The following is a 25,716-nucleotide window of genomic DNA, read 5'->3' as shown; positions in this document are numbered from 1 at the left end:
AATATCTTTTCAAAGATATTATCTTATTTTCCATATTAGGCTTAATGTACCTAGGGTTGTCATATAGTTGTACTATATAACTGATGTAATATTCTCAGTGGAATTACAATATCAATTACCTTTCATATGGTATCAGAGCAGGTATCCTAAACCTACATATTTTTTCCTCCTCTCTGCTTCCCTTACGCCAATCATGGTCTCTAACACCATACCAAATGATGTTCAACCCTCCTCGATCCCCTCTTATCATTGTCAACCTTACTAATTAATATCATCAAGCTCACCAACCACTAGTGGAAAAGTGTTCATTTGCATCGCTATATTTGCGTCGCACATATATGTGACACAATTGTTAAATTTTATCCCGAAATCTTGTTATTTGCGTCACAGTATTAGTTTGGTTGACGCAAATGATTCTTTGTCGTGGAAAATAAGTGATTATAAGTCATTTGGGTCGCTTATTTATAAATATACGACGCAAAGGTATTGTAATTTGCGTCACAGTTTTATAATCAGCGACGCATATGATTCTTCCAGCATGAGAAAGTCAATTGCGTTGTTGTTTTATAATAGTGCGACGTAATGAGTTTATAAAATTTAATTATTCCTCACCCACACGAACCAATTAACCAGACACTGCACCCTTTATCGAAGAACAAAACAAACAGGCGCAACTATCTTTAACCTCATTCTCCATCGATCTTCTTCACCCTACACCAGGCACAACTACATTTAGAGAGAGTTTTGCTGGAACCGTAGGCCGCCGTCGCCGCCGCCTCCTCCTCCGTTAGAGAATGCCCACTGAATAGGATTCGATCTCTGTCTTCATCAGGTACACTTACTTACCCTCAACCTCCATCTTCTTCACCCTGATTCTACAGTTGATTCCCTTATTTACTCAATCAGGTACACTTTCATCGAATTTTGTGGTTACTTTTTTGTTTAATTTGGAAGATTTAGGTTTTCTTTTGTTGGGTTTGGAATTTGGTGAGAGATAAATTGGAAAAATTAGGGGGGTGAGTGTGCGTAATATTTTGTTAGGGCTTATGATATATTTTTGTTAATTTTGCGCAGATTTTTTCTATTTTGACATTGTGTTCATTTTAATGTTTTGTTAGGGCTTATGAATTTTTTTTTGATCTGTTTCTTTTTTCTTTAGTTGTTGCAGTGGTTTGGCTGAATTGAGTCTCGTGTGGGAGTAAGAAGATTTACTCTTATGGTAAGTTTCATTCCTCATGTTTCCCTCTATTCGAAATATTTAAACAATTAGAAACTCCAAACCAATGTCTTGGAGAGGTACTCGTAACCTCGGATCGAATCCTGTCTACATCATTGCCGCGATTATGCGCCGTATACACCCAAAAGAAAGCGCTATATACCCTGCCTTATACCCTTTTGATTAGTTAATATGATTTTTTCTTTTGTTTTTTCTAGGTAGATCAAAATGTGTGGTTAGCTGTTTGGTTTTGTATCTGATCTGGGTTGTTTATAATAGGGTGAGGCACCAACTTTTCTGTTTGATGATCTGGAGAAGAGTTGTGGAAATGGGTATGATTTGGTTTGTAGGGGTAGGGAAACAACAACTATTGTAGGTAACACAAAGGTATACCAATTTGCCAACCCAAAAACCTCATTTTTTTTAAAAGCAATAGTTATCAGTAGTTATAAACCCCTTTCATTTGATGGTTTGTATTAGTATGCAATTGGGGATTATGATGATTTAACATTGTCCATTGGAGTTAAGGTTTTTGATAATTGCTTGGAGACACTACAAGATATTGTACTATTAACGACGGGAAATCCCATCGCGAAAGGCCAATAATCGTTGATTAATGACGGGATTTCCTGTCGCGAACCCGACGTCATAAAAGGGGGCCGTCGTTAATAGAAAATCCCGTCGTTAACCCGTCATAAAAGACATTTTGCGACGGTTATTCCCGTCATTGTTTGGTTGTTAGCCCCGTCGCAAAAGGCTTTCGCGACGAGATTTTTGACCCGTCGTAATTAGGTTGTCGTTAAAGATACAAATTCTTGTAGTGAGAAATGGTAAGTTCCGAGTGTTTTTTAATCAGTTTATTGTGTTGGAGTTTGTTCAACTTGTATGTGGAACAACTTGTAAGTTGGGAATTTAGGTTTAATTTATTGTTTGATTGAATACTGGGAAATTTAGGACTAGTAATTTGATCTATGTAATGTCAGCTGGTATCCTTTTCTTGCTGGGTGAAGTATGTCCATCACATCAGGACTTATATCTTTCACCTTTTGTATTGTATAAGGACACAATCCTTGTGAAACCAGTGTTTTGGGTGAAAATCTAATGGTTTTGGCCAATGAAAAAATAAGATTTTAAAATTGTTTTTGAATAAAAAAAGTCGAGTGCCACGTAGATAAATTATTAGGTGCCAAACATGTATTTTTATTAATTATTTACTAATATTACGCATATACAACTTCATCCGAAAAGTCAAACACTCTAACAATTAAAAAATAAATCTAAAATGAAATTTAATCCAAAATCAAAAACTAATCTAATATAATATATAAAATATAGCAGTTAGTATATATAGGAGTTTTATTTTAACTTAACAATTTAATAAAATAAAAAAAAAGATTTCTAATTTATTTTTGAATTAAAAAAACTGAGTGCCATGTAGATAATTAATTAAGTGCCACATAGATATTTTAATTAATTAATTATTAATGTATACAACTCCATACAAAATCAAACACTCTAATAATTATAAATAAATCTAAAATAAAATTCATCCAAAATAAAACACTAATCTAAAAATAAAACTCATCCAAAATTAAACACAAATCTAAAACAAATTCAATCCAAAATCAAACAATAATCCAATATTAGAGCATCACGTAGAAAATCTAATGGTTTCGGCCAATGAAAAATAAGATTTCAAAATTATTTTTGAATAAAAAAGTCGAGTGCCACGTAGATAAATAATTAGGTGGCACATATATATTTTTATTAATTATTTTACTAATATTACACATATACAACTTCATCCGAAGTCAAACACACTAATAATTAAAAAATAAATCCAAAATGAAATTTAATCCAAAATAAAAAACTAATCTAATATAATATATAAAATATAGCATTTAGTATATATATATATATATATATATATATATATATATATATATATATATATATATATATATATATATATATATATATATATATATATATATATATATATATATATATATATATATATATATATATGAGTTTTATTTTAACTTAACAATGTAATAAAATTCGTGTATCGCACGGGCTAAAATCTAGTTTATAATTAAATAAAGCAAAAGCAAGTTTATTTTTCTAGAGTAACTTGTAGCATACTCAAGAAATCTATTATATTTGGACAGAATAGTCTAGAGCCGTGGCTTTCATAATGTTAACAATACGATTAGCCAATTGATGTAATTAGTAGATGTACGTGGTCCAAGCTAATTAAGACAGCTATATCCTGTTCCTGTGTGCATGTAGTGGTGAGAATTGGCTTTTGGTGAAGTGCAAAAGGTGATCCATACATAAATAGTAAATACTCCATTCCTCTGATAAGAGTGATATGATGGAGTGATAGTCATGTATGCGTATCATTTATATTTGGAAACCATTTTACACCATTTTTGCTGCCTAAACATAGTAGTTTCGCTATACATGACAATGACGACGATGCATAAACGTCGTTGGAGTTATCTTCGCAAAATTCCAACTTCGATTCCCATCTGAAGTGGAATCCAATTTCAATTTGTTTCAACTTTTTTAAACATATACTATAGTAGTACTCCGTAATTCCATATCAACTTGTCTCAGCTCTATCCTTTTTCTGGCCGCAGCTATATATGTATAATAATGATAATTATGAAACACCATAAATAGACTATTCACTATGGACAATTTATGCGGAAGTATAAGAATAATTAATGAATGAATACTTAAATATAAAGAAGCTCTGATACCATGTTAACTAAAAACATATTATTGGTGAAAATATTTTTCAATTTAATCATAACCATGAGTTTACATAAGCTAAGTACCAATAGCCTAGGTATAATAGACATAGGACAATGAGATATTAGTTCCGTACACGTACATACTCTTCCATTCTAGTTTCCTAAATATATATAAATGTCTTGTAACTCTAACATACTACACACATGATATTACTTGTACGTACTTCATTTTTCACAATGTGATCACAAATAAACTCATACCAATTGTGGTTCTGGAGGTGGGGAATTCATAAATGAATTTTTATCTTTTCCTCTTTCCCTCTTCACTCTCAAAGACCTGATTTGAGATTTTGTTAAACTGCATTTGATATATATAGGTCATGTTTGGTAGATAGAGGTTTGTGAGAAAATTAGAGGTTTGGACCACTATTAGAGGTTTGACTAGTCAAAACCTCTAATAGTGGTGTTTGGTAAACAGAAGATTTTAAGGGAGGATTGTGCCAAATCTTCCAATTTAAAAAACGTTGGAAATAGCAGCGTTTGTGAAAGAGGATTGAAACTGAAGATTTGAAAAGTCTATTTGCCCCCATCTTCAACCTCCTTCTCTCTCCTCCATTAACAGATTTGCATTTTTTTTCTTTACATTTTATAGTACTTCGTATTACTCCGTTATTTGTAGACAAATGAATATAAATTTATAATACAGAGTACTTTACTGCGTTCTTTGTTTGTGAATTTGCTTCAATATAAGTTTAATTAGAATATACTTTATTTCCATTAAAACGAAGAGGGAAGAACATTACCTCTCAAAAAAAATGGTAAGCAGACATTGTAATGGAGAGATAGTTAGATGATATAATTACTGCTCAATATTATTTTATATCTCTAAAAAAAAGTGAAAAATGTTGAAAGTGATCGATTTTTTTTACAGTCGAACTCAAGCAGCGAAGGAAAAGAAGAATACCACTTTGTAGATTTATTTGGAGTTCTTATTATTTATTTATTTATCTTTCATTTTAATAGTAAAAGCACTTTAACTTCCAAGCACTACTCATGGTGGACCAGCTAAATATTTAGTTTTGCCCAAAGCACATACTCCAGAATTGTAAATTAGTAGCACACCCTCTACATTTTTTTTAATTAAGAAAAGTGGTATTGCTATAAAAATTGATGTCCATAGATGTCATTTTACACAATTAAATAGTTTACCAGCTTTTAGATATCAGCTAAGTATTACCAAACACATTTATAAAAACAGCTAGTCAAATCCGCAGTCAAATCTGCTAAGTAAAAAGGTAATCAGCTAACTGCTAATACAAACAGTAAACAGCTAAACGCTAAACTCTAATTACCAAACAGGGCCATAACGTGGCTCAATAAAATCACAAAACTGTTGTTTCAAGATAGCTTTATTCATAGATAAAGTAAAAATGTGCAATGTACGCATTTGTTTTTTTACTGGCATAAGAGGATATATTGATATATTGATCCGATTATCGATTGTTGACAAGAACAAAGTGAAACCTAGAGTCATATTTGGACATGCTTTACCTATTCGGTCCGCCTATTCGGTCCGATTTCAATCAGAGCATAACCGATACGATTTTTCAGTCTACAAATATGAATTCCGATTGAACTCGGTTCCTGAAAAATATTGGAAAGAGTAGAGATGACATCATCACGAACAGCAAAGAGACACATGCATGCATGGTGAGAGAGAAAGGGCGGGAAACTGTGAGTTTGAGAGGCCCATTATGTAAATGAGTGGCTGATTTAATTCCATTCTTCAAAAGTAAAAGAGACGAAAATAGGAATTCTGAGTAATAATAAGATAAATTAAAGTGTCTTACCTATTTACGGTTCAAAACGGTCCTAATACGTTAGATTGTTTGTCTCTATGAAAGTTCCTTGATGAATACACTGAAAGCTCTATCTCATATTTTCTGATTTTATTCTCAATTCTACTTCATCCCTTATCAATAACAAACCCCCTATTTTCTTATTACGGAGTACTCCATAGTATTATTCTATTTGATATTTTTTTTTTTATGTTAGCATCCGGTTTACCCTTAGAGCTAATCCGGATTCGGGTCGAGTTCTGGGTGGTTAGGTTCCAGTCCCCTCCCAATTGTTGTTGCGGGGGATCGAACACGGATTCTCCCTACCAAATTCAGCCCCAATCACTACTGAACCAACAAGCAATTGGTTCTATTTGATATTATAGTTGTCGTACATTCATTGATAACCGGACAAATGTCATACTAAGTCGGCAAAAACTTGTATGAGGCATTAATTTTCAGAGATTAACAAGTTAGGTTAATGCTCCGTTTGGTAGGGCGTAAAACGTTTTCATTGTAAAATGATTTTACGTGGAAAATATTTTTCAAAGGAAAACATAATTTCAACCTAGTTTTCCTTTGTTTGGTACCTTGAAAGAAAATGGGAGAAGATAGTGAAGATCGAGGGGAAGAAAGGAGAGGAATGTAAGGAAAAAATAAGGAAAAGTGGTTTCCCTCCATTTCAAATGGAAAAGGGGTTTTCACCTTTGAGGGGGTTATGGAAAATTGTTTTTGATCCCTTGTCCAACCAAACAACGTAAAATGATTAAAAAGGGAAAATTGTTTTCCACGAAAATGTTTTACGCCCTACCAAACGGGGCCTAAGTTCTTACCTTTTTTTATTTTTTTTATAATGAAACACAATAAATTATGGGAATTATATGCCAGTCTAGGAAAGAACGAACGGGATGCCGCATGTACGTACATCTTTGTCCTTAGATCATATTTAGGTTGAATTAGTTAGCTTGTCTAGGTGTTATAACAGATGGGAGAATTAAGGAGGAAACATAAGGCCACTAATATAATCAAGTGAGGTTTCATTCTAAAATCAATTGACAATATATTACAAACCTTGGGCAAGAACGAACTGGGTGCCGCATGTCCTCATATCATATTCAGGTTGAATTAATTAGCATGTCTGTTAGAATGGGGCTGGTAATTGAACAAAACTATTTACTTAAACAGCAGGCTGTAATAGAAGTAGCTAATTAATCTGATAAATAAGTTTCAACTTATTTAATCAGTGGAATGCAAGGACGTATAACTAGCACGTGTAAGTGGATCGATATGTTTCAGGCAGTGTCTTCATCAGTACGTCTTTCCATAGAATATGAAGAAGCTCACCTTCATATTATCATATCATTCATATTGTATATACAAAGGGGCCCTTTATTTTATTTGTATTGTTTTGCCAATTTTGCACTTGTTCTCTTTTGGCTTTTTTAGTCCGTCCGACATAATAATTAGATGTTATTCCTTAGATGCTGCCCTAGTTTTATTCGTTATAATAATTCAATATCTTGGATCGAACTCCAATTTTAGTTATCATACTCATTATATTGTTTAAGTATATAAACAGTTTACCAAACCTTCATTACTCCCTACGGAGTATGATAATCAGTATGTAGTATGTGCATTAAGATTTAAGACTAACCCGACGCCATTTTCATCATAAAATGTGTTGTTAATTTACACATGTGAATTTTATTTACCGGCCAAGTATCTAACATGCATTAACATTTGGAAATTGGGAACCAGATCAAGTGTATATAGTAATTTCGTATAAATTACCATCAGTTATATGGGAGAAAAGGGACATGCACTTAATCTTTCGGCATCATACTTTAATTAATTGAGTATATAAATCATCAAGTTTTTACTCATTTGGTCTGAAAAGGTATAAAAGTACATTTTTTTTCTTTTGATTTTTTTTTTGTTTAGGCATAATGCTTGAAAGCTAGAGAAAGTGTAGTAATTACAAAGGTTTTGCAAGATATAAGATATACGAGCCATGAGTTGTAGTAGGAGCTTGTGCAACGAATTTTCTCGTTGCCATAAACGACTTTTCTTGCAGTATGTCTAGGAGAATTTTGCATATTTGCCACAATACCAAATGTCGGGGGTAATTCGGTAATTTCACTCCCGCTGATTGGGATACGCATGATGCACTTTCTTACTGGGATATATGAATGGGCAAGGAGTTATGTGATTGGATGGTATACGCACTTTGGAGTACGTAAACCATTTCAAACTGGAGGGAAGAAACTGAAGATCGAGGAAGAGAGAGAAGATGTTCCTACGAAGTTTGGAGAGAGAGAAGATGCGAAGTTTGAAGAGAGAGAGAAGATGTTCATACGAAGTTTGAAGAGAGATAAAACGCAAAACCTTGAAGAACAGTGAGAGTGAAGAATCTTGAATAAGGTCGACGAAAACCTTAAAGGTAAATTTCCATTTTCTCCATGGTCCAATGGAATTCATAGGTATAGGAAGAAGCCCAAGCACAAGTAATAAAAGGTGAGAACCATTTAAATCATGTCGACAATTCAAAAGAAAAAGATGCCTTTTTACTAATGAATCGACATTCAAGCCTAAGAAACGACTCAACGTCGTACTTGTTAGGTTATGATACATATGACAAAACATAAATCATGCGGAAAAACCTTAATGCCAGGAAACATATTATTTACACATAATCAATTAGCATAATTTAGGAGCATACACTTTGTAGCGTGCCCTCCCTAGCTGCGCCCGAACCGAACAAGAACAAGCCTTTAGGACTCCAAATGTCGTCCCTCCGTAGATAGTCCACAGTACGTCCGGATCCGCCTCAAGTTAGACCAACTAGAATCGCCCTTAAGGTTACTAGGAAATTCGGTTAAGTGTTTGCAAGTGTTTGGCTTATTTTTCTTTCAAAACTTACCCTTAGAATACTTCAATCCCATGTGCATAAATTATGACCCTAGGCCCTTATTTATAGAGGTTTGGAAAGGGAATTGGAATCCTAGTAGGATACGATTTAATTAAACTTAGAATCCTACAAGGACTCTAATTAATTAAATAATCCTTTTAGGAATAGGAATTTAATCATAAACCAAATCCTAATAGATTTAGGAATTGTGCATGGACACAAACATACACACGCACGGAGCCACGAGGGCGCCCACGCGTGCGTGCGCTTGGCCCACGCTACGCAGCCACGCCTTGGCGCGTTGGGCCTGCCTTGCGGTGGGCCTGGCGCTGCCATGGGCTGTGCGTGTTGGCGTGCGTCTTGCTTGCTGGGCGATGGCCCGGCTTCGTGACGGGCCTTCGTCCGGCAAGCCTCGTCCGATGCAAATTCGTACGATACGCTTCCGATTAAATTCCCGGTTCCGGAATTCATTTCCGATACAAACAATATTTAATATTTCCGATTCCGGAATTAATTTCCGTTTCGAACAAATATTTAATATTTCCGTTTCCGGAATTATTTTCCGATTCCGGTAATATTTCCGATTCTGACAATATTTCCGTTTCCGGCAATATTTCCGATTCCGGCAATATTTCCATTTCCGATAATATTTTCCGATACGTACCATGTTTCCATTTCCGGCAACATCTACGACTTGGATAATATTTATATTTCCGATGCGATCCATATTTCCATTTCCGGCAATATCATCGTTTCCGGAGTATTCACTTGCTTGTGACGATCTCAGCTCCCACTGAAACCAAGATCCGTCAATTCCGAATATCCATAGATAGAGTATTTAATGCCATTAAATACTTGATCCGTTTACGTACTATTTGTGTGACCCTACGGGTTCAGTCAAGAGTAAGCTGTGGATTAATATCATTAATTCCACTTGAACTGAAGCGGCCTCTAGCTAGGCATTCAGCTCACTTGATCTCACTGAATTATTAACTTGTTAATTAATACTGAACCGCATTTATTAGACTTATCATTGAATGCATACTTGGACCAAGGGCATTATTTCCTTCAGTCTCCCACTTGTCCTTAGGGACAAGTGTGCATTACCTAATTCCTTTGTCGCTCGATGCTTGCTCTTGAACATAAGGTAAGAGTTTTCATCCTTATTATGTCCAGAGGTGTTTCTCGGTTTCAGAGTTCAACTGATCAAATAAACAAATAATCATAGCCTATGATTCATCTGAGCACGGCCATGCATTTTACAGTTTCTAGCTCTCCGAGTGGCCTTGTACAACTTTTAGCATCTCATCCCGATTTATGGGAGGACAATCCCAATCTTGCGATCTTGAGATTAGACTTCGTTTGATAGGTGATTACTTGAGCGTTGCCTTTATAGTCTCCTTTTACGGTGCGACGGTTGGTCAACGTCAAAGCAACCAGTTCTCAAACAAGTAATCTCAAATCACTCAGGTATTGAGGATTTAGTGTCTAATAATTTTAATGAAATTTATTTATGACAGATTTTCATCTCTTACAGTAAAGTTTTATAGGTCTGTCCGATACTAGTCTTCCCAAAGTAAGTATCTATGCAAATGATTATGACATTGTCATGTCCACATAGTTCAAGAAACAGAACTACTAGTCATCTTGCATTCTAGTCGTCTAACGTTTTCTATGCGTCCAATTTTATAGAAAACTCCGACCAGGGACCATTTTCAACCTTTGACATTCAAGTTCACTTGATAGACATTTCTTAGTCACAGGACTGGTCCTGACAGTCTATCTTGAATATATCGTCAAATTGAAGGGACTCATCATTTAATAAACCACAAATTAAATGGAAAAATGAATTCTATTCATTTATTGTGAATGATTAACCAATAATGTTTTAAAAAGAATTAAACTCTAAAACTTTTAAAACATTAAATAAGGACATCAAAGCCATTCTCCAATATGCTTGATTCCCATAGCTGCAGTGTGCGAGTTGTGCTTCGCTTGCGGTAGAGGTTTAGTCAATGGATCTGATATGTTGTCATCAGTTCCAATCTTGCTTATCTCGACTTCTTTTCTTTCAACGAACTCTCGTAGAAGGTGAAATCTACGAAGTACATGCTTGACTCTTTGGTGGTGTCTAGGCTCCTTTGCCTGTGCAATAGCTCCGTTATTATCACAATACAGGGCTATTGGTCCTTTAATGGAGGGGACTACACCAAGTTCGCCTATGAACTTCCAAAGCCATATAGCTTCCTTTGCTGCTTCATGTGCAGCAATGTACTCCGCTTCAGTTGTAGAATCCGCAATGGTGCTTTGCTTAGCACTTTTCCAGCTTACTGCACCTCCGTTGAGGCAGAAGACAAACCCAAACTGTGATCTGAAATCATCTTTGTCGGTTTTAAAACTTGCGTCCGTATAGCCTTTAACAATTAATTCATCATCTCCACCATAGACCATGAAGTCATCTTTGTGCCTTTTCAGGTACTTTAGAATATTCTTGGCAGCAGTCCAATGTGCCTCTCCTGGGTCTGACTGGTATCTGCTCGTAGCACTGAGTGCGTACGCAACATCCGGGCGTGTACATATCATAGCATACATTATTGAACCAATCAATGATGCATATGGAATCCCATTCATTCGTCTACGCTCATCAAGTGTTTTTGGGCACTGAGTCTTGCTTAGAGTCATTCCATAAGACATGGGTAGGTAGCCTCGCTTGGAGTCTGCCATCTTGAACCTTTCAAGCACCTTATTGATATAAGTGCTTTGACTAAGTCCAATCATCTTTTTAGATCTATCTTTGTAAATCTTGATGCCCAATATGTACTGTGCTTCTCCTAGATCCTTCATCGAAAAACCTTTCCCGAGCCAAATCTTGACAGAGTTCAACATAGGAATGTCATTTCCGATAAGTAATATGTCTTCGACATATAACACTAGGAAAGCAATTTTGCTCCCACTGACCTTCTTGTATACACAAGATTTGTCTGTGTTCTTGATGAAACCAAAGTCCTTGACTGCTTCATCAAAACGTATATTCCAGCTCCTTGATGTCTGCTTCAATCCGTAGATTGATTTCTTTAGCTTGCATACCTTTTTAGCATTCTTTGGATCCTCAAAACCTTCAGGCTGTGTCATGAACACAGTTTCTGTTAAAACGCCGTTTAAGAAAGCGGTTTTGACATCCATCTGCCATATTTCGTAATCGTAATATGCAGCGATTGCTAACATTATCCGAATAGACTTTAGCATTGCAACTGGTGAAAAGGTTTCATTGTAATCCACACCGTGGACTTGCCTGTAACCTTTTGCAACCAATCTAGCTTTGAAAACTTCAAGTTTCCCATCCTTGTCCTTTTTCAGTTTGAAAACCCATTTGCTTCCAATGGCTTGGTAGCCATCTGGCAAATCGACCAAATCCCATACTTGGTTTTCTGACATGGAGTCTAATTCAGATTGCATGGCTTCTTGCCATTGCTTGGAGCTAGGGCTCGTCATAGCTTGTTTGTAAGTCGCAGGTTCATCACTTTCAAGTAATAGAACGTCATAGCTCTCGTTCGTCAAAATACCTAAGTACCTTTCCGGTTGAGATCTATATCTTTGCGATCTACGCGGGGTAACATTTCTAGATTGACCATGATTCTCACCAGATTCTTCTAAAGATCTCTGAGTTTCATCCTGAATTTCATCTTGAGCATTTTCTAGAGTTTGTTGTTCGACTCGAATTTCTTCGAGGTTTACTTTTCTCCCACTTGTCATTTTGGAAATGTGATCCTTTTCCAAAAAGATACCATCTCGAGCAACAAACACCATGTTCTCAGATGTATTGTAGAAGTAATACCCCTTTGTTTCCTTTGGATAGCCCACAAGGATACATTTGTCAGATTTTGGATGAAGTTTGTCTGAAATTAATCGTTTGACGTATACTTCACATCCCCAAATCTTAAGAAAAGACACATTTGGAGGCTTTCCAAACCATAACTCATATGGATTCTTTTCGACAGCTTTAGACGGAGCTCTATTTATAGTGAGTGCAGCTGTATTTAGTGCATGTCCCCAAAATTCTAATGGAAGTTCGGCCTGACCCATCATTGACCTAACCATGTCTAGCAAGATTCTGTTCCTCCGTTCCGACACACCGTTCCATTATGGTGTTCCAGGAGGAGTCAATTCTGATAGAATTCCACATTCTTTCAGATGGTCATCAAATTCATAGCTCAGATATTCACCGCCTCTATCAGACCGCAGTGCCTTAATCTTCTTGCCTAATTGATTCTCTACTTCACTCTGAAATTCCTAGAATTTGTCAAAGGATTCAGACTTATGCTTCATTAGGTAGACATAACCATATCTACTGAAGTCATCAGTGAAAGTGATAAAGTAGCTGAAACCACCCCTAGCATTTGTACTCATTGGTCCACATACATCTGTATGGATTAAACCCAATAGTTCATTTACTCTTTCTCCAACTTTAGAGAAAGGTTGCTTTGTCATATATTTTGCCAAGTAAACATGATTCGCATTTACCATAATCCTCTAAGTCAAATGGTTCTAGAATTCCTTCCTTTTGAAGTCTTTCTAAGCGTTTCAAGTTAATATGGCCTAATCGACAATGCCACCGATAGGTGAGATCTGAATCATCCTTTTTGGCCTTTTTGGTATTTATGTTATAAACTTGTTTGTCGTGATCTAGTAAATAAAGTCCATTGACTAATCTAGCAGATCCATAAAACATCTCTTTAAAATAAAACGAACAACTATTGTCTTTTATTAAAAAGGAAAATCCCTTAGCATCCAAGCAAGAAACTGAAATGATGTTTTTAGTAAGACTTGGAACATGGAAACACTCTTCCAGTTCCAAAACTAGCCCAGAGGGCAACGACAAATAAAAAGTTCCTACAGCTAATGCAGCAATCCGTGCTCCATTTCCCACTCGTAGGTCGACTTCTCCCTTGCTTAACTTTCTACTTCTTCTTAGTCCCTGTGGATTGGAACATAAGTGTGAGCCACAACCTGTATCTAATACCCAAGAAGTTGAATTAGCAAGTATACAGTCTATAACGAAAATACCTGAAGATGGAACGACTGTTCCGTTCTTCTGATCTTCCTTTAGCTTCAAGCAATCTCTCTTCCAATTCCCCTTCTTCTTGCAGTAGAAGCATTCAGATTCAGAAGTGGGTTGACTGACCTTCCTCTGTTCAGATTTGGCACTAGTTGGTTGCTTAGTCTGGCTTGCCTCGTTGTCACCTTTCTTAGCATTCCTCTTCTTTCAAGATTTCTTGAACTTGCCCCCACGCACCATAAGCACATCTTGCTTATCACTTTTGAGCGTCTTTTCAGCGGTTTTCAGCATACCGTGAAGCTCAGTGAGCGTTTTGTCCAGACTATTCATACTATAGTTCAGTTTGAACTGATCATACCCGCTATGAAGAGAATGGAGGATGGTGTCTATAGCCATTTCCTGAGAAAATTGCTGATCCAGCCGACTCATATTCTCAATGAGTCCAATCATTTTGAGAACATGTGGACTTACGGGCTCGCCTTTCTTAAGCTTGGTCTCAAGAATTTGCCTATGAGTCTTGAATCTTTCGACTCGAGCCAGATCTTGGAACATGTTCTTTAACTCACTGATGATCGTGAAAGCATCTGAGTTGATGAACGTTTTATGCAGATCTGCACTCATTGTGGCGAGCATTAGACATTTCACATCCTTGTTGGCATCAATCCAATGATTGAGGGCTGCCTGAGTGACCCCGTCGCCTGCGGCTTCGGGCATCGCCTCTTCTAGGACATACTCCCTTTCTTCCTGCATAAGAACTATTTGCAAGTTCCTTTGCCAGTCAAGGAAGTTTTTCCCGTTCAACTTCTCATTTTCGAGAATTGACCGAATGTTGAATGAATTGTTGTTTGCCATAATTAAAAATACAATTGAAAAGAATAAACAAATAAATAACCATTCACAGTTTCTCTTAATAAACTTAAATTCTAGCATACATGCATAATTCAATGTTCATTAAGCATTTTATTCAAGTTATGTGTTCCGGCAGGTGTGAATAAAATGATTCCAAGATCCTAAAACCATTGAAGAATTAAGCACATTATGTATTTAGACTCAATTCTAAAATCTTTTAGGTAAGCAAACGCCTTTTGCTAATAGTCTAGAAACTACTCTTGGTTGATAGGTACGTCTAAGAACTTATTAGGTAAACCTATCGATTTTGCCACGACATAAAGGACTCCTTACTTATATCGTTGAGTTTCACCAAAACTAACGTGTACTCACAATTATTTGTGTACCTTGCCCCTTTAGGACCAATAAGTAACACCTCGCTGAGGGAAAACTATTACTAGATTGATGTAAAGGATATCCAAGCAAGTGTATATTTTGGTATGGCACCTTTTAACTCAATTTTTAAGTTTGGAACTTAAGGCTCTTACTATGTTGGTTAGATTTTAAGTGAACTAAAATCCTTAATCATGCAACATAATCAAGCCACAATCTCATGCATAATTAAGACATATTTAAAGCAATAAATAACTTAAAACATGCATAAGATAAATGTGATCTAGTATGGCCCGACTTCATCTTGAAGCTTCAACTTCAAAGTCCGTCTCGAAAATGAGAACTCCGTCTTGAAATTCACCGTGGGAGGCGCCATTTTCTTCAAATAGGATAAGATATAATTAAAACTAATTACAACTATTTGATGGTACGCAGACCATATTTGAATTGAAAAACAAATTTGGTGCTTTAGACCAATTACATTCAAATTAATGGTACGCAGACCATATTTTCTATCCTATTTGGGCCATACTAGTCACTTCATGACCTGCAAAACAGTACATATACAATATATACCATTCACCCATTCATTATCATGAATGGCCCACATAATTGGTTAGTTAAAACACATTGTATGCATCACATAAACATTTGCAGCAATTAATCAAGGGCACCAATAATCTACAAATTATTCAGTCCTTATTAATTCTAATCAAGTTGTTTTAACCTTAAGGATTTGTAGACCTAATCAAGAGTTTATGACTAAAAGGGCTCCCATTTAAACCAATAAATTCATATGCTTACTAATTTTAAACATAAAAATGTATTTCTAGTCTAACCGGAAACATACAAATTTAATTAAAATTTAAAGCTCATATAAATTTATAATTGAATCCATATATTTAATTTATTTTCAGTCGTATTTAAATTAATTCATGATTTTAATTTTAGTAAAATAATTAGAATAAATGAAATTTATTATAATTATAATATTCAAAATTAAAATCCAAGAAAACAATTTAAATTATTAATTTTAAAATTAATTAAAATTACATAAACTGAAAATTTCAAATTAAAATTTTAAAACGATATATTCGTAACACAAGGTACGCAACATCATTACGCAAAACACAGCCATAGGCCACACGCACGCAGCCATCGCTGGCCATGTGCGCGCAGCCTATGTGCTGCGTCGCATCCATCGCTGCACACCATCGCAAGGCGCCTCGAGGCACGCTTGGCCTCTGGCTCGCTGCGCGCGCCTGCCCTCGACGCACGCGAGCTTGCGCTCGCTGCTCGAGGCAGTGCTCGTAGCTTGCGAGCAAGCGCTCGCTGCGCGCGAGCGTTCGTCGCTGGGCGTAGCGCTCGTCGCACGCAAGCTTGCGCTCGCTGCGCGCGAGGCTTCACACGTTGCGCGAGGCAGTTGCGTCGCGGCGCAGCTCGCTTGCTGCCCACACGCGACTGTCGCTGCCTTGCTCTCGCCCTTGCCCACTCGCCCATCGCACATAGCACACGACACAAGGCAGGGCTGCTGCCTTATGCTCGTGCACCATAGCCTTGCTCGCTACATTCGTACCGCATGGGCGACGAGCTCCCTTGCTCGTCGTCGCATGCCCGCACTATACAACACCCCTTAAGGGTAACACGTAGCGTCCATTGCTTTGTGCGTGCAAGTTATATGAGCGAATCGCATAAAAATTAAAATTTTATTTTCAAAATTAATGACAAATTAATAAATCATATTAATTTCATATTTTTAGGGCGAAAAATCGAAAATTTATTAATTAATTGATTTCCGATTAACATGGATTCAAGTCTAGGTCATAAAAATTTAAAATTTAACACAAATTTACAATTTTTATGGTGGTTTTTAATCATGAGTATCTAATTAAATTATTAATTAATTATGAAAATCAAATTAATTCTAAATTATTCCAATTTTCAACAAATTAATCATAATTACAAATTAGATTGCATAATTAACAAGGCTAGGCTTTCAAAATTGTTAAACATATACAGTAGGTCAATCAAAAATTCAAGATTTATCAACAAGAATCGCAAATATTTAATTTAACATCTTAAATTTACAAACTTTTGCGTTCGAAAAACTAAAACCTCCGAAAAGTCATAGTTCGGCTTCGAATTTGGAAATTCTGGGTTTCGGCGAAAATATTATTTTTGTCAGAATTTTAGAATGCCTCTTACATGCGGAATTGACTCAAAAATCACCCAATTTGGTTGAGTAACGAATATTCTGCCGAAAAACTGCGTACATATAATTAAATAAAAGCAATTTGCAATTAATTAACAATTACGAAAATTAATCACCCCTTTTAATTTCTTGCAAATTTGTATAATTTAACCATGTTCATGCAATTAGATTATGAAAATAATAAGAGGCTCGTGATACCACTGTTAGGTTATGATACATATGACAAAACATAAATCATGCGGAAAAACCTTAAAGCCAGGAAACATACTATTTACACATAATCATTTAGCATAATTTAGGAGCATACACTTTGTAGCGTGCCCTCCCTAGCTGCGCCCGAACCGAACAAGAACAAGCCTTTAGGACTCCAAATGTCGTCCCTCCGTAGATAGTCCACAGTACGTCCGGATCCGCCTCAAGTTAGACCAACTAGAATCGCCCTTAAGGTTACTAGGAAATTCGGTTAAGTGTTTGCAAGTGTTTGGCTTATTTTTCTTTCAAAACTTACCCTTAGAATACTTCAATCCCATGTGCATAAATTATGACCCTAGGCCCTTATTTATAGAGGTTTGGAAAGGGAATTGGAATCCTAGTAGGATACGATTTAATTAAACTTAGAATCCTACAAGGACTCTAATTAATTAAATAATCCTTTTAGGAATAGGAATTTAATCATACACCAAATCCTAATAGATTTAGGAATTGTGCATGGACACAAACACACACACGCACGGAGCCACGAGGGCACCCACGCGTGCGTGCGCTTGGCCCACGCTACGCAGCCCACGCTACGCAGCCACGCCTTGGCGCGCTGGGCCTGCCTTGCGGTGGGCCTGGCGCTGCCATGGGTTGTGCGTGTTGGCGTGCGTCTTGCTTGCTGGGCGATGGCCCGGCTTCGTGATGGGCCTTCGTCCGGCAAGCCTCGTCCGATGCAAATTCGTACGATACGCTTCCGATTAAATTCCCGGTTCCGGAATTCATTTCCGATACAAACAATATTTAATATTTCCGATTCCGGAATTAATTTCCGTTTCGAACAAATATTTAATATTTCCGTTTCCGGAATTATTTTCCGATTCCGATAATATTTCCGATTCTGACAATATTTCCGTTTCCGGCAATATTTCCGATTCCGGCAATATTTCCATTTCCGATAATATTTTCCGATACGTACCATGTTTCCATTTCCGGTAACATCTACGACTTGGATAATATTAATATTTCCGATGCGATCCATATTTCCATTTCCGGCAATATCATCGTTTCCGGAGTATTCACTTGCTTGTGACGATCTCAGCTCCCACTGAAACCAAGATCCGTCGATTCCGAATATCCATAGATAGAGTATTTAATGCCATTAAATACTTGATCCGTTTACGTACTATTTGTGTGACCTTACGGGTTCAGTCAAGAGTAAGCTGTGGATTAATATCATTAATTCCACTTGAATTGAAGCGGCCTCTAGCTAGGCATTCAGCTCACTTGATCTCACTGAATTATTAACTTGTTAATTAATACTGAACCGCATTTATTAGACTTATCATTGAATGCATACTTGGACCAAGGGCATTATTTCCTTCAGTACTATACATCTGCTCCCATTTCAAGTCAAGAGAAAGCTGAGACAACATCGAGCAAAATTATGCCAAAATTTATAAAATTGTAAATATGATACTATTATTCATGGAAATTTAGAAAATCTTATCACATAGGCGGTTAAATATGAATTTGTAGGCATAATTTTGCTTTCAATTTAAGTTTACATTTTTGTGGGGTGTTAATTATGTATAAATTACCATAAGTTATATGAGATAAAGAGGACGCTTGATCTTTTGGGATCATATTTTAAATGAATATATAAAGATTTCATATTAAGTCTGATTTGGTCTGGAAAAGTATAAAAGTTAATTATATATATATATTTACACTCAAATGAGAAGGGAGCTTAAAATGAGAAGAATGAGAAGCGATCTCGTGCGTTCGCTAAAATCAGATCTAACCGCTCCTAAACGTTTACTAGTAATGGCATAACTGTAATTATCGCAAAAAAAAACAAATTATTCTCCTGACTTCTGGAAACTTATCTCTCTCCTCGTGCTTCACTTTCATAGTCTCTGGAACTCCGACCTTATTCTCTCTCCTCCATTTGCTCTCCTTCGTGATTCTCTCTCCTCTCCTCACCGCTACCGATCCTCGTCTGCTACAACCACTGCACCGCCACCATATCCACGCTGCTATAATCTATGCATCATCTCCTCTGCTACAATTGGTGAGTGTAATCCTTTTTTGATTTATGTAAATTATAGGTTCTGCAATTGATTAGTGATTCCTAATGGTCTATAGTATTTTTCAGCTTTGATTTGATGTTCTTCATGCAAAAAATACTGCAACACTCAATTATTCACTTGAATCTGCAATAATAGAGATTAAAATTGAAGTTAAACGTTCCTAATTTAGTCTAATTAGTTTCTAGGTTTTCAATTTCGTACTTGTGATTAGGAAGCAATTGAAGAAATTGTGAAAAGCTTCATTCGTATTTGTTGTCCTTTAGGTTATCATTCTTACTTGTTATTGGAGGAATTGAAGAAATTATAGTCAAACATTAGTTTTATCAGATTGAGTAGTTTCACTATTAAAAACCAACCAGTAATTTTCACATTATGATGTTTAAATTAACATAATTACAATCAATAGTCCGCTGATGAAGATGACTAGAAATGAGCAAAGAAAGAAAATTGGTGATTATTAATTCTTAAGTATAATGGGAAGACTTCCATAGTTGATCACTTTATCCCTTAAGCAACATTCCCTGAAAACAATGATGGAAGCCTTGAGAGTTGCAGTGGAAATTCTTCTCTGAGAATATTCATAGACAAGTCTAAGTAGAAGAGGCTTGGCAGATAGCCAGTCGAATCCGGAATTTTACCTTAATTTAATTGAATGACAAGTCCGATACTTCTAGACTGTTAACATGACCAACCACTTTGGAACTTGCCCCTTGAAGCTACGTCCTCCCAAGGAAAGAACTTGTATACCTTCTGAAAATGCAAATGTTTGACCGTCTAAGTTTCATTTCTCCATTTTTGAGATTGGTTAAGATTGGTTAACATTTTTGGATGGTTTTTTAAACTGTTAATTTGTTGGGTAATGTTGTTGTTTCTGTTGTTTTCTGCTGACTTTTCTCGTAACTCTTGCTGTATTTTATCTCGCAGGAAAATCCACCCTGACTGATTCTTTGGTGGCTGCTGTCGGGATCATATCCCAGGAAACTGCCGGTGATGTTCGGATGACTGATATCCGTGCAGATGAAGCTGAACGTGGTATCACTATCAAGTCCACTGGAATTTCTCTGTACTATGAGATGACAGATGAAGCTTTGGCTGCATTCAAGGGAGAGCGTGCCGGCAATGACTATCTTATCAACCTCATCGATTCTCCTGGACATGTGGACTTCTCATCAGAGGTTACTGTTGCCCGCCGTATCACTGACGGGGCTGACTTTGTTTCGGTTTGGTATGTGATTAGCTGACCTACTCTTTTAAAGTAGAAGGACTAATGTGAAAAGTTATGTACACTGCATGACAAATTCACAAGATAATGGCATGGTGTTTGAGGCAATGCAGATCCAGGTAAGTTTTTATCCAGAAATGTGACTATGTCTATGCTCCATTCTAGTTGTGATGTCTTCTAAGTTGATGTGAACCTCATGGAATGTAATTTTGCTCATTTGACAAATGAATAAATTCAGTTTGCTCATTTGCATAAATGAGTAAATCCAGTTTGCTCATTTGTATAAATGAGTAAATTCAGTTTGCTCATTTGTTTAAATGAGTAAATTTATTTTGCTCATTTGCAAAAATGAGTAAATTTATTTTGCTCATTTACAAACGTCCGACCCCCCTTACCCCGCTTGTTGTGGGAGCCTATTTGAGGCAATGTGGGGTAATGATAATGATGAATGATAATGACAAACTTTCGCAAGTTCATCCACCTATGATCTTAGCATTCGCAGATGATCTTAACAGTTTAAAACTCTTGATATATTGCTTTACCCGCCTTCCTTCAAACCAACATATCATATTATGAGCTTAATTACTATCATATTTTCTTAAAAGTATTGTGTGCTTCAATATATTTGTGGTTTAACATACAGGGGAATTGAAGAAGTGAGGTGTCTAGCTAATTGCTATTGTTTGTGGAAGTGAGAAACTATTTGAATACAGTAAAAACAGAAAAAATTCTCAACTGTATTGTCTATAATTGTGCATATAACTCTGATGTTCTGAATTTTTTGTCAGGGGTTAATGAATATGTATTACTAGCTTTCGTCCCTCAGTGCATCAAAATGAAGATCAGTGGCAGTTTGGTAGTTATATCCTGCACATTTTAACGAGGTAATCATCTTAACCCAGATTAAGCATCGAAATGTGGTGAAACTGTTAGGATGTTGCTTGGAAACTGAAGTACCCTTATTGGTTTATGAATTCGTCTCTAATGGAAATCTTTTCGAACACATACACAATAATGGTGCGCGTTGGCTGTTATGGGAAAACTGTCTGAGAATTTCAATGTAAGGAAGACTGTTGATAAATCCGCCTCAGACGAATCGGAAGATATTCCAATGCTGGCAACCAGCATTACATATGCTGTATATTTGTCAATTTCTGCCAATCTTAGGTATGTTATATATATGTTGATCGTGGACCGACAACGGAAAACACTCTTTTGTTGATTAAAAACACTAGCCTACTAGCTCAATCGGTAGAGCATTGTGCAAATGCACAAAAGATGTGGGTTCGAATCCCACGTAGGTTAATCTTCACTTTTGTATTTTTTTTATATACACAGGCAGAACCAAAGCATCAAGACCACATGAAGCAGCAAAACCCGAGCAACAGCAGGTCAAAGATAACAGAAGCACACAGATGCACCAGCAGCAACATTACAACAGAAATATCAGTGCAGCCAAAAAAACACCACTGTAGCAGAAGCAACAACTTCACCAGAATTATTCTGTAACACACCTGCAAGAACAGCCTGCAAAAAACAAGCAGTAGCAACAGCACCTAAAGAAATAACTGGTTTGAATCCCACATAGGCTAATCTTCACTTTTTGCTCATTTTTTATAGTTTACACAAATGAGCAAATATTTTTGCTCATTTTTGAAATTTTAAAGTTCGGATTTGTTAATATTGAAAACTTTTGCTCATCGTGTCTAAATGAGTAAATAAATTTGCTCATTTTTTATAGTTTACACAAATGAGCAAATACTTTTGCTCATTTTTAAAATTTTAAAGTTCAGATTTGTTAATATTGAAAACTTTTTCTTCGTGTCTAAATGAGAAAATAACTTTACTCATTTTTTATAGTTTACACAAATGAGCAACATACGAGCTAGAATCGAATACTGTCAATAGTTTCAGAGATGTGTTAACTTCAATCATCTTAGAGAGCTCCTCTGCCCCTTTCATACCAATTGAATCTTCCCAAATTTGCAACTCTTCTAAGCTGCCATTCACCTTCAGAACATCAGCTATTATCCCAGCACCTCTTGCTCCAATACATGATTCACAAAACAGAATTTCCTTGACATTTTCATCCCTCTTCAGAATCTCTGACAACTCCTGCAAGCAATCTGAACTGAAGTTATTTCTTCAAAACACGATTTGCTTAACTCCCGGGTTGTTTTCAAGCAACAATTTGAGGCTATGAAGATACTCAATTTCCCATAAAACTCTATGGAACTCCAAGTTTCTCAATTTACTTCGATTATGGTGCTAGTGCTTCTGATTTAGTGGGGTTTATTGTGCTTTTTATCTTGGTATCTGTAAATTTTGTGGGGTTTGTTTTTGATTGATTAAGTTTATTTTTACTCCTTTTTATAAGCTCAATTGGGGTTTCATTTTTCTTGCTGGTATAATTTGAAGCTTAACTTGAGGTAAGTTTCACTCCCTAACAACCAAACAGAAGCTACAAGAGGGAAGCCACCCTGCAACCTACAGCCAGACAACCCACAACCCACTGCAGCAAACAATTGACCACAACCAGAACCCTGCAGAGACGCCAGCGACCTAACAGAGCCTGCTGAAAGCCAGAAACAGCAGACAACAAGCCTGCAATACCTACAGGCCAACCTGCTCAAAGCAGAACTGCAGCTAGCAAGCATTCCAGCAGTCTAACCCAGCAACAGATGGACAAGCAACAGCCACACTAGAACAACCACCAGCAAAAACCTGTACTCCGAACTGTACAGGCAGCAATATTCAACACAACAAGAAAAACAGCTGAAGTAAATTTACTTGGTAACTCTGTAACCCCTTTCAGCACCAACTTTCACAGTTTGGTTATACTTCTCAGAGCATAGGGCTGCTGTGGGAACAACTAACTCGGCCACCTTGGGGCAAAGGGGAAGGCGGTTGAGTGACCGCCATGCTGAAACAACATATTGCTTTGCAACGGACCAGCAGTACAATATTCAATGAATTGCTTGTCCACATTTTCACTTTGTTGCACTTTGCACTTCCCGAAAACAATTATCCTGTGTGCACCAGCAGATAAGCAAAACAATGCAAGCGCATGCAGATGATAGCTTCCACTTTCGTGACTTTTTCGTCATTTAGCTTTATGAACCTTTTAGCTAATATTTAATATTTTCTAATTTAAAAACCATGAGCAAATGTTTAAAATCCGTACTTTAATATTTGCTCATTTAGACACAATGAGAAAAATTTAAAAATCCGAACTTTAAATATTTTCTCATTTAGACACTATGAGCAAAAGTTTAAAGTTCGGATTTTAATATTTGCTCATTTAGACACAATGAGCAAATGTTTAAAATCCGACCTTTAATATTTACTCATTTAAAAACAATGAGCAAAACTTTAAAATTGAAACTATAATATTTTCTCATTTAGACACAATGAGCAAAATTTTAAAATCTGAACTTTAATATTTGCTCATTTAGACACAATGAGCAAAAATTTAAAATTGAAACTATAATATTTGCTCATTTAGACACAATGAGCAAAAGTTTAAAGTTCGGATTTTAATATTTGCTCATTTAGACACAATGAGCAAAAACTTTTGATAATTCTGTCTAAATGAGAAAATATTTTAAAATGAGCAAAAATATAAAATTGAAACTACAGTATTTGCTCATTTAGACACAATGAGCAAAAGTTTAAAATCCGAACTATAATATTTGCTCATTTAGACACAATGAGCAAAATTTTAAAATCTGAACTTTAATATTTGCTCATTTAGACACAATGAGCAAAATTTTAAAGTTCGGATTTTAATATTTGCTCATTTAGACACAATGAGCAAATGTTTAAAATCCGAACTTTAATATTTGCTCATTTAGACACAATGAGAAAAATTTTAAAATCTGAACTTTAATATTTGCTCATTTAGAAACAATGAGCAAAAGTTTTAAAGTTCGGATTTTAATATTTGCTCATTTAGACACAATGAGCAAATGTTTAAAATCCGAACTTTAATATTTACTCATTTAAAAACAATGAGCAAAAATTTTAAACTGAAACTATAATATTTGCTCATTTAGACACAATGAGAAAAACTTTAAAGTTCGGATTTTAATATTTGCTCATTTAGACACAATGAGCAAAAATTTTGATCATTTTGTCTAAATGAGCAAATATTATAAAATAATCAAAAAAATTTGCTCATTTAATTTTTTTTGTGCATTTAAATTTTTTTGCTCATTTAAAATTTAATATTTGCTCATTTGAACACAATGAGCAAATGTTTATAATCCGAACTTTAATATTTGCTCATTTAGACACAATGAGCAAAAGTTTAAAGTTCGGATTTTAATATTTTCTCATTTAGACCCAATGAGAAAATGTCCGAACTTTAATATTTTCTCATTTAGACACAATGAGCAAAAGTTTAAAGTTCGGATTTTAATATTTGCTCATTTAGACCCAATGAGCAAATGTTTAAAATCCGAACTTTAATATTTACTCATTTAAAAACAATGAGCAAAAATGTAAAATTGAAACTATAATATTTGCTCATTTAGACACAATGAGCAAAAGTTTAAAGGTCGGATTTTAATATTTACTCATTTAGACACAATGAGCAAAAACTTTAAAATCCGAACTTTAATATTTGTTCATTTAGACACAATGAGCAAAAATATTTTTGCTCATTTTATATAGTTCAAACAAATGAGCAAATATTTTTACTCATTTTTTATAGTTTACATAAATGTGGAAATATTTTTGCTCATTTTTTATAGTTTACATAAATGAGCAAATATTTTAAAATCTCGAATTACTCAATATTCAAAAAAAAATAAAAAAATTGCTCATTATTTATCATTTTACACAAATGAGAAAAAAAAAGTTTACATTTTTAAACAAAGAGTTGCCTATGTAGGATTCGAACCTACATCATTGTGCAATCGCAACCGCATACGACTCGCACAAAGACTCCTAAATCCATCCCGGTTTACAACTATCTTCTCTACCTAATTGC

The 25,716-nt window shown here is 35.7% G+C and overlaps 1 protein-coding gene across 1 annotated transcript; it reads left to right on the top strand.

Annotated features, from left to right (window-relative positions):
• Window positions 1–7,976: 7,976 nt before the first annotated feature.
• LOC130469789 (translation factor GUF1, mitochondrial-like) lies at window positions 7,977–20,874 on the top strand. The gene is made up of 3 exons (XM_056839266.1): window positions 7,977–8,212; window positions 19,325–19,482; window positions 20,426–20,874. Exons 1-3 carry the CDS (start codon window positions 7,977–7,979, stop codon window positions 20,740–20,742), a joined length of 711 nt encoding a protein of 236 aa, XP_056695244.1. The 3' UTR covers window positions 20,743–20,874.
• The last annotated feature ends 4,842 nt before the right edge of the window (window positions 20,875–25,716 follow it).

This window comes from Spinacia oleracea, chromosome 3, assembly GCF_020520425.1.
Source record: "Spinacia oleracea cultivar Varoflay chromosome 3, BTI_SOV_V1, whole genome shotgun sequence".
Classification (NCBI taxonomy): Eukaryota; Viridiplantae; Streptophyta; class Magnoliopsida; order Caryophyllales; family Amaranthaceae; genus Spinacia; species Spinacia oleracea.
This window is presented reverse-complemented; position numbering and strand designations above follow the sequence as displayed.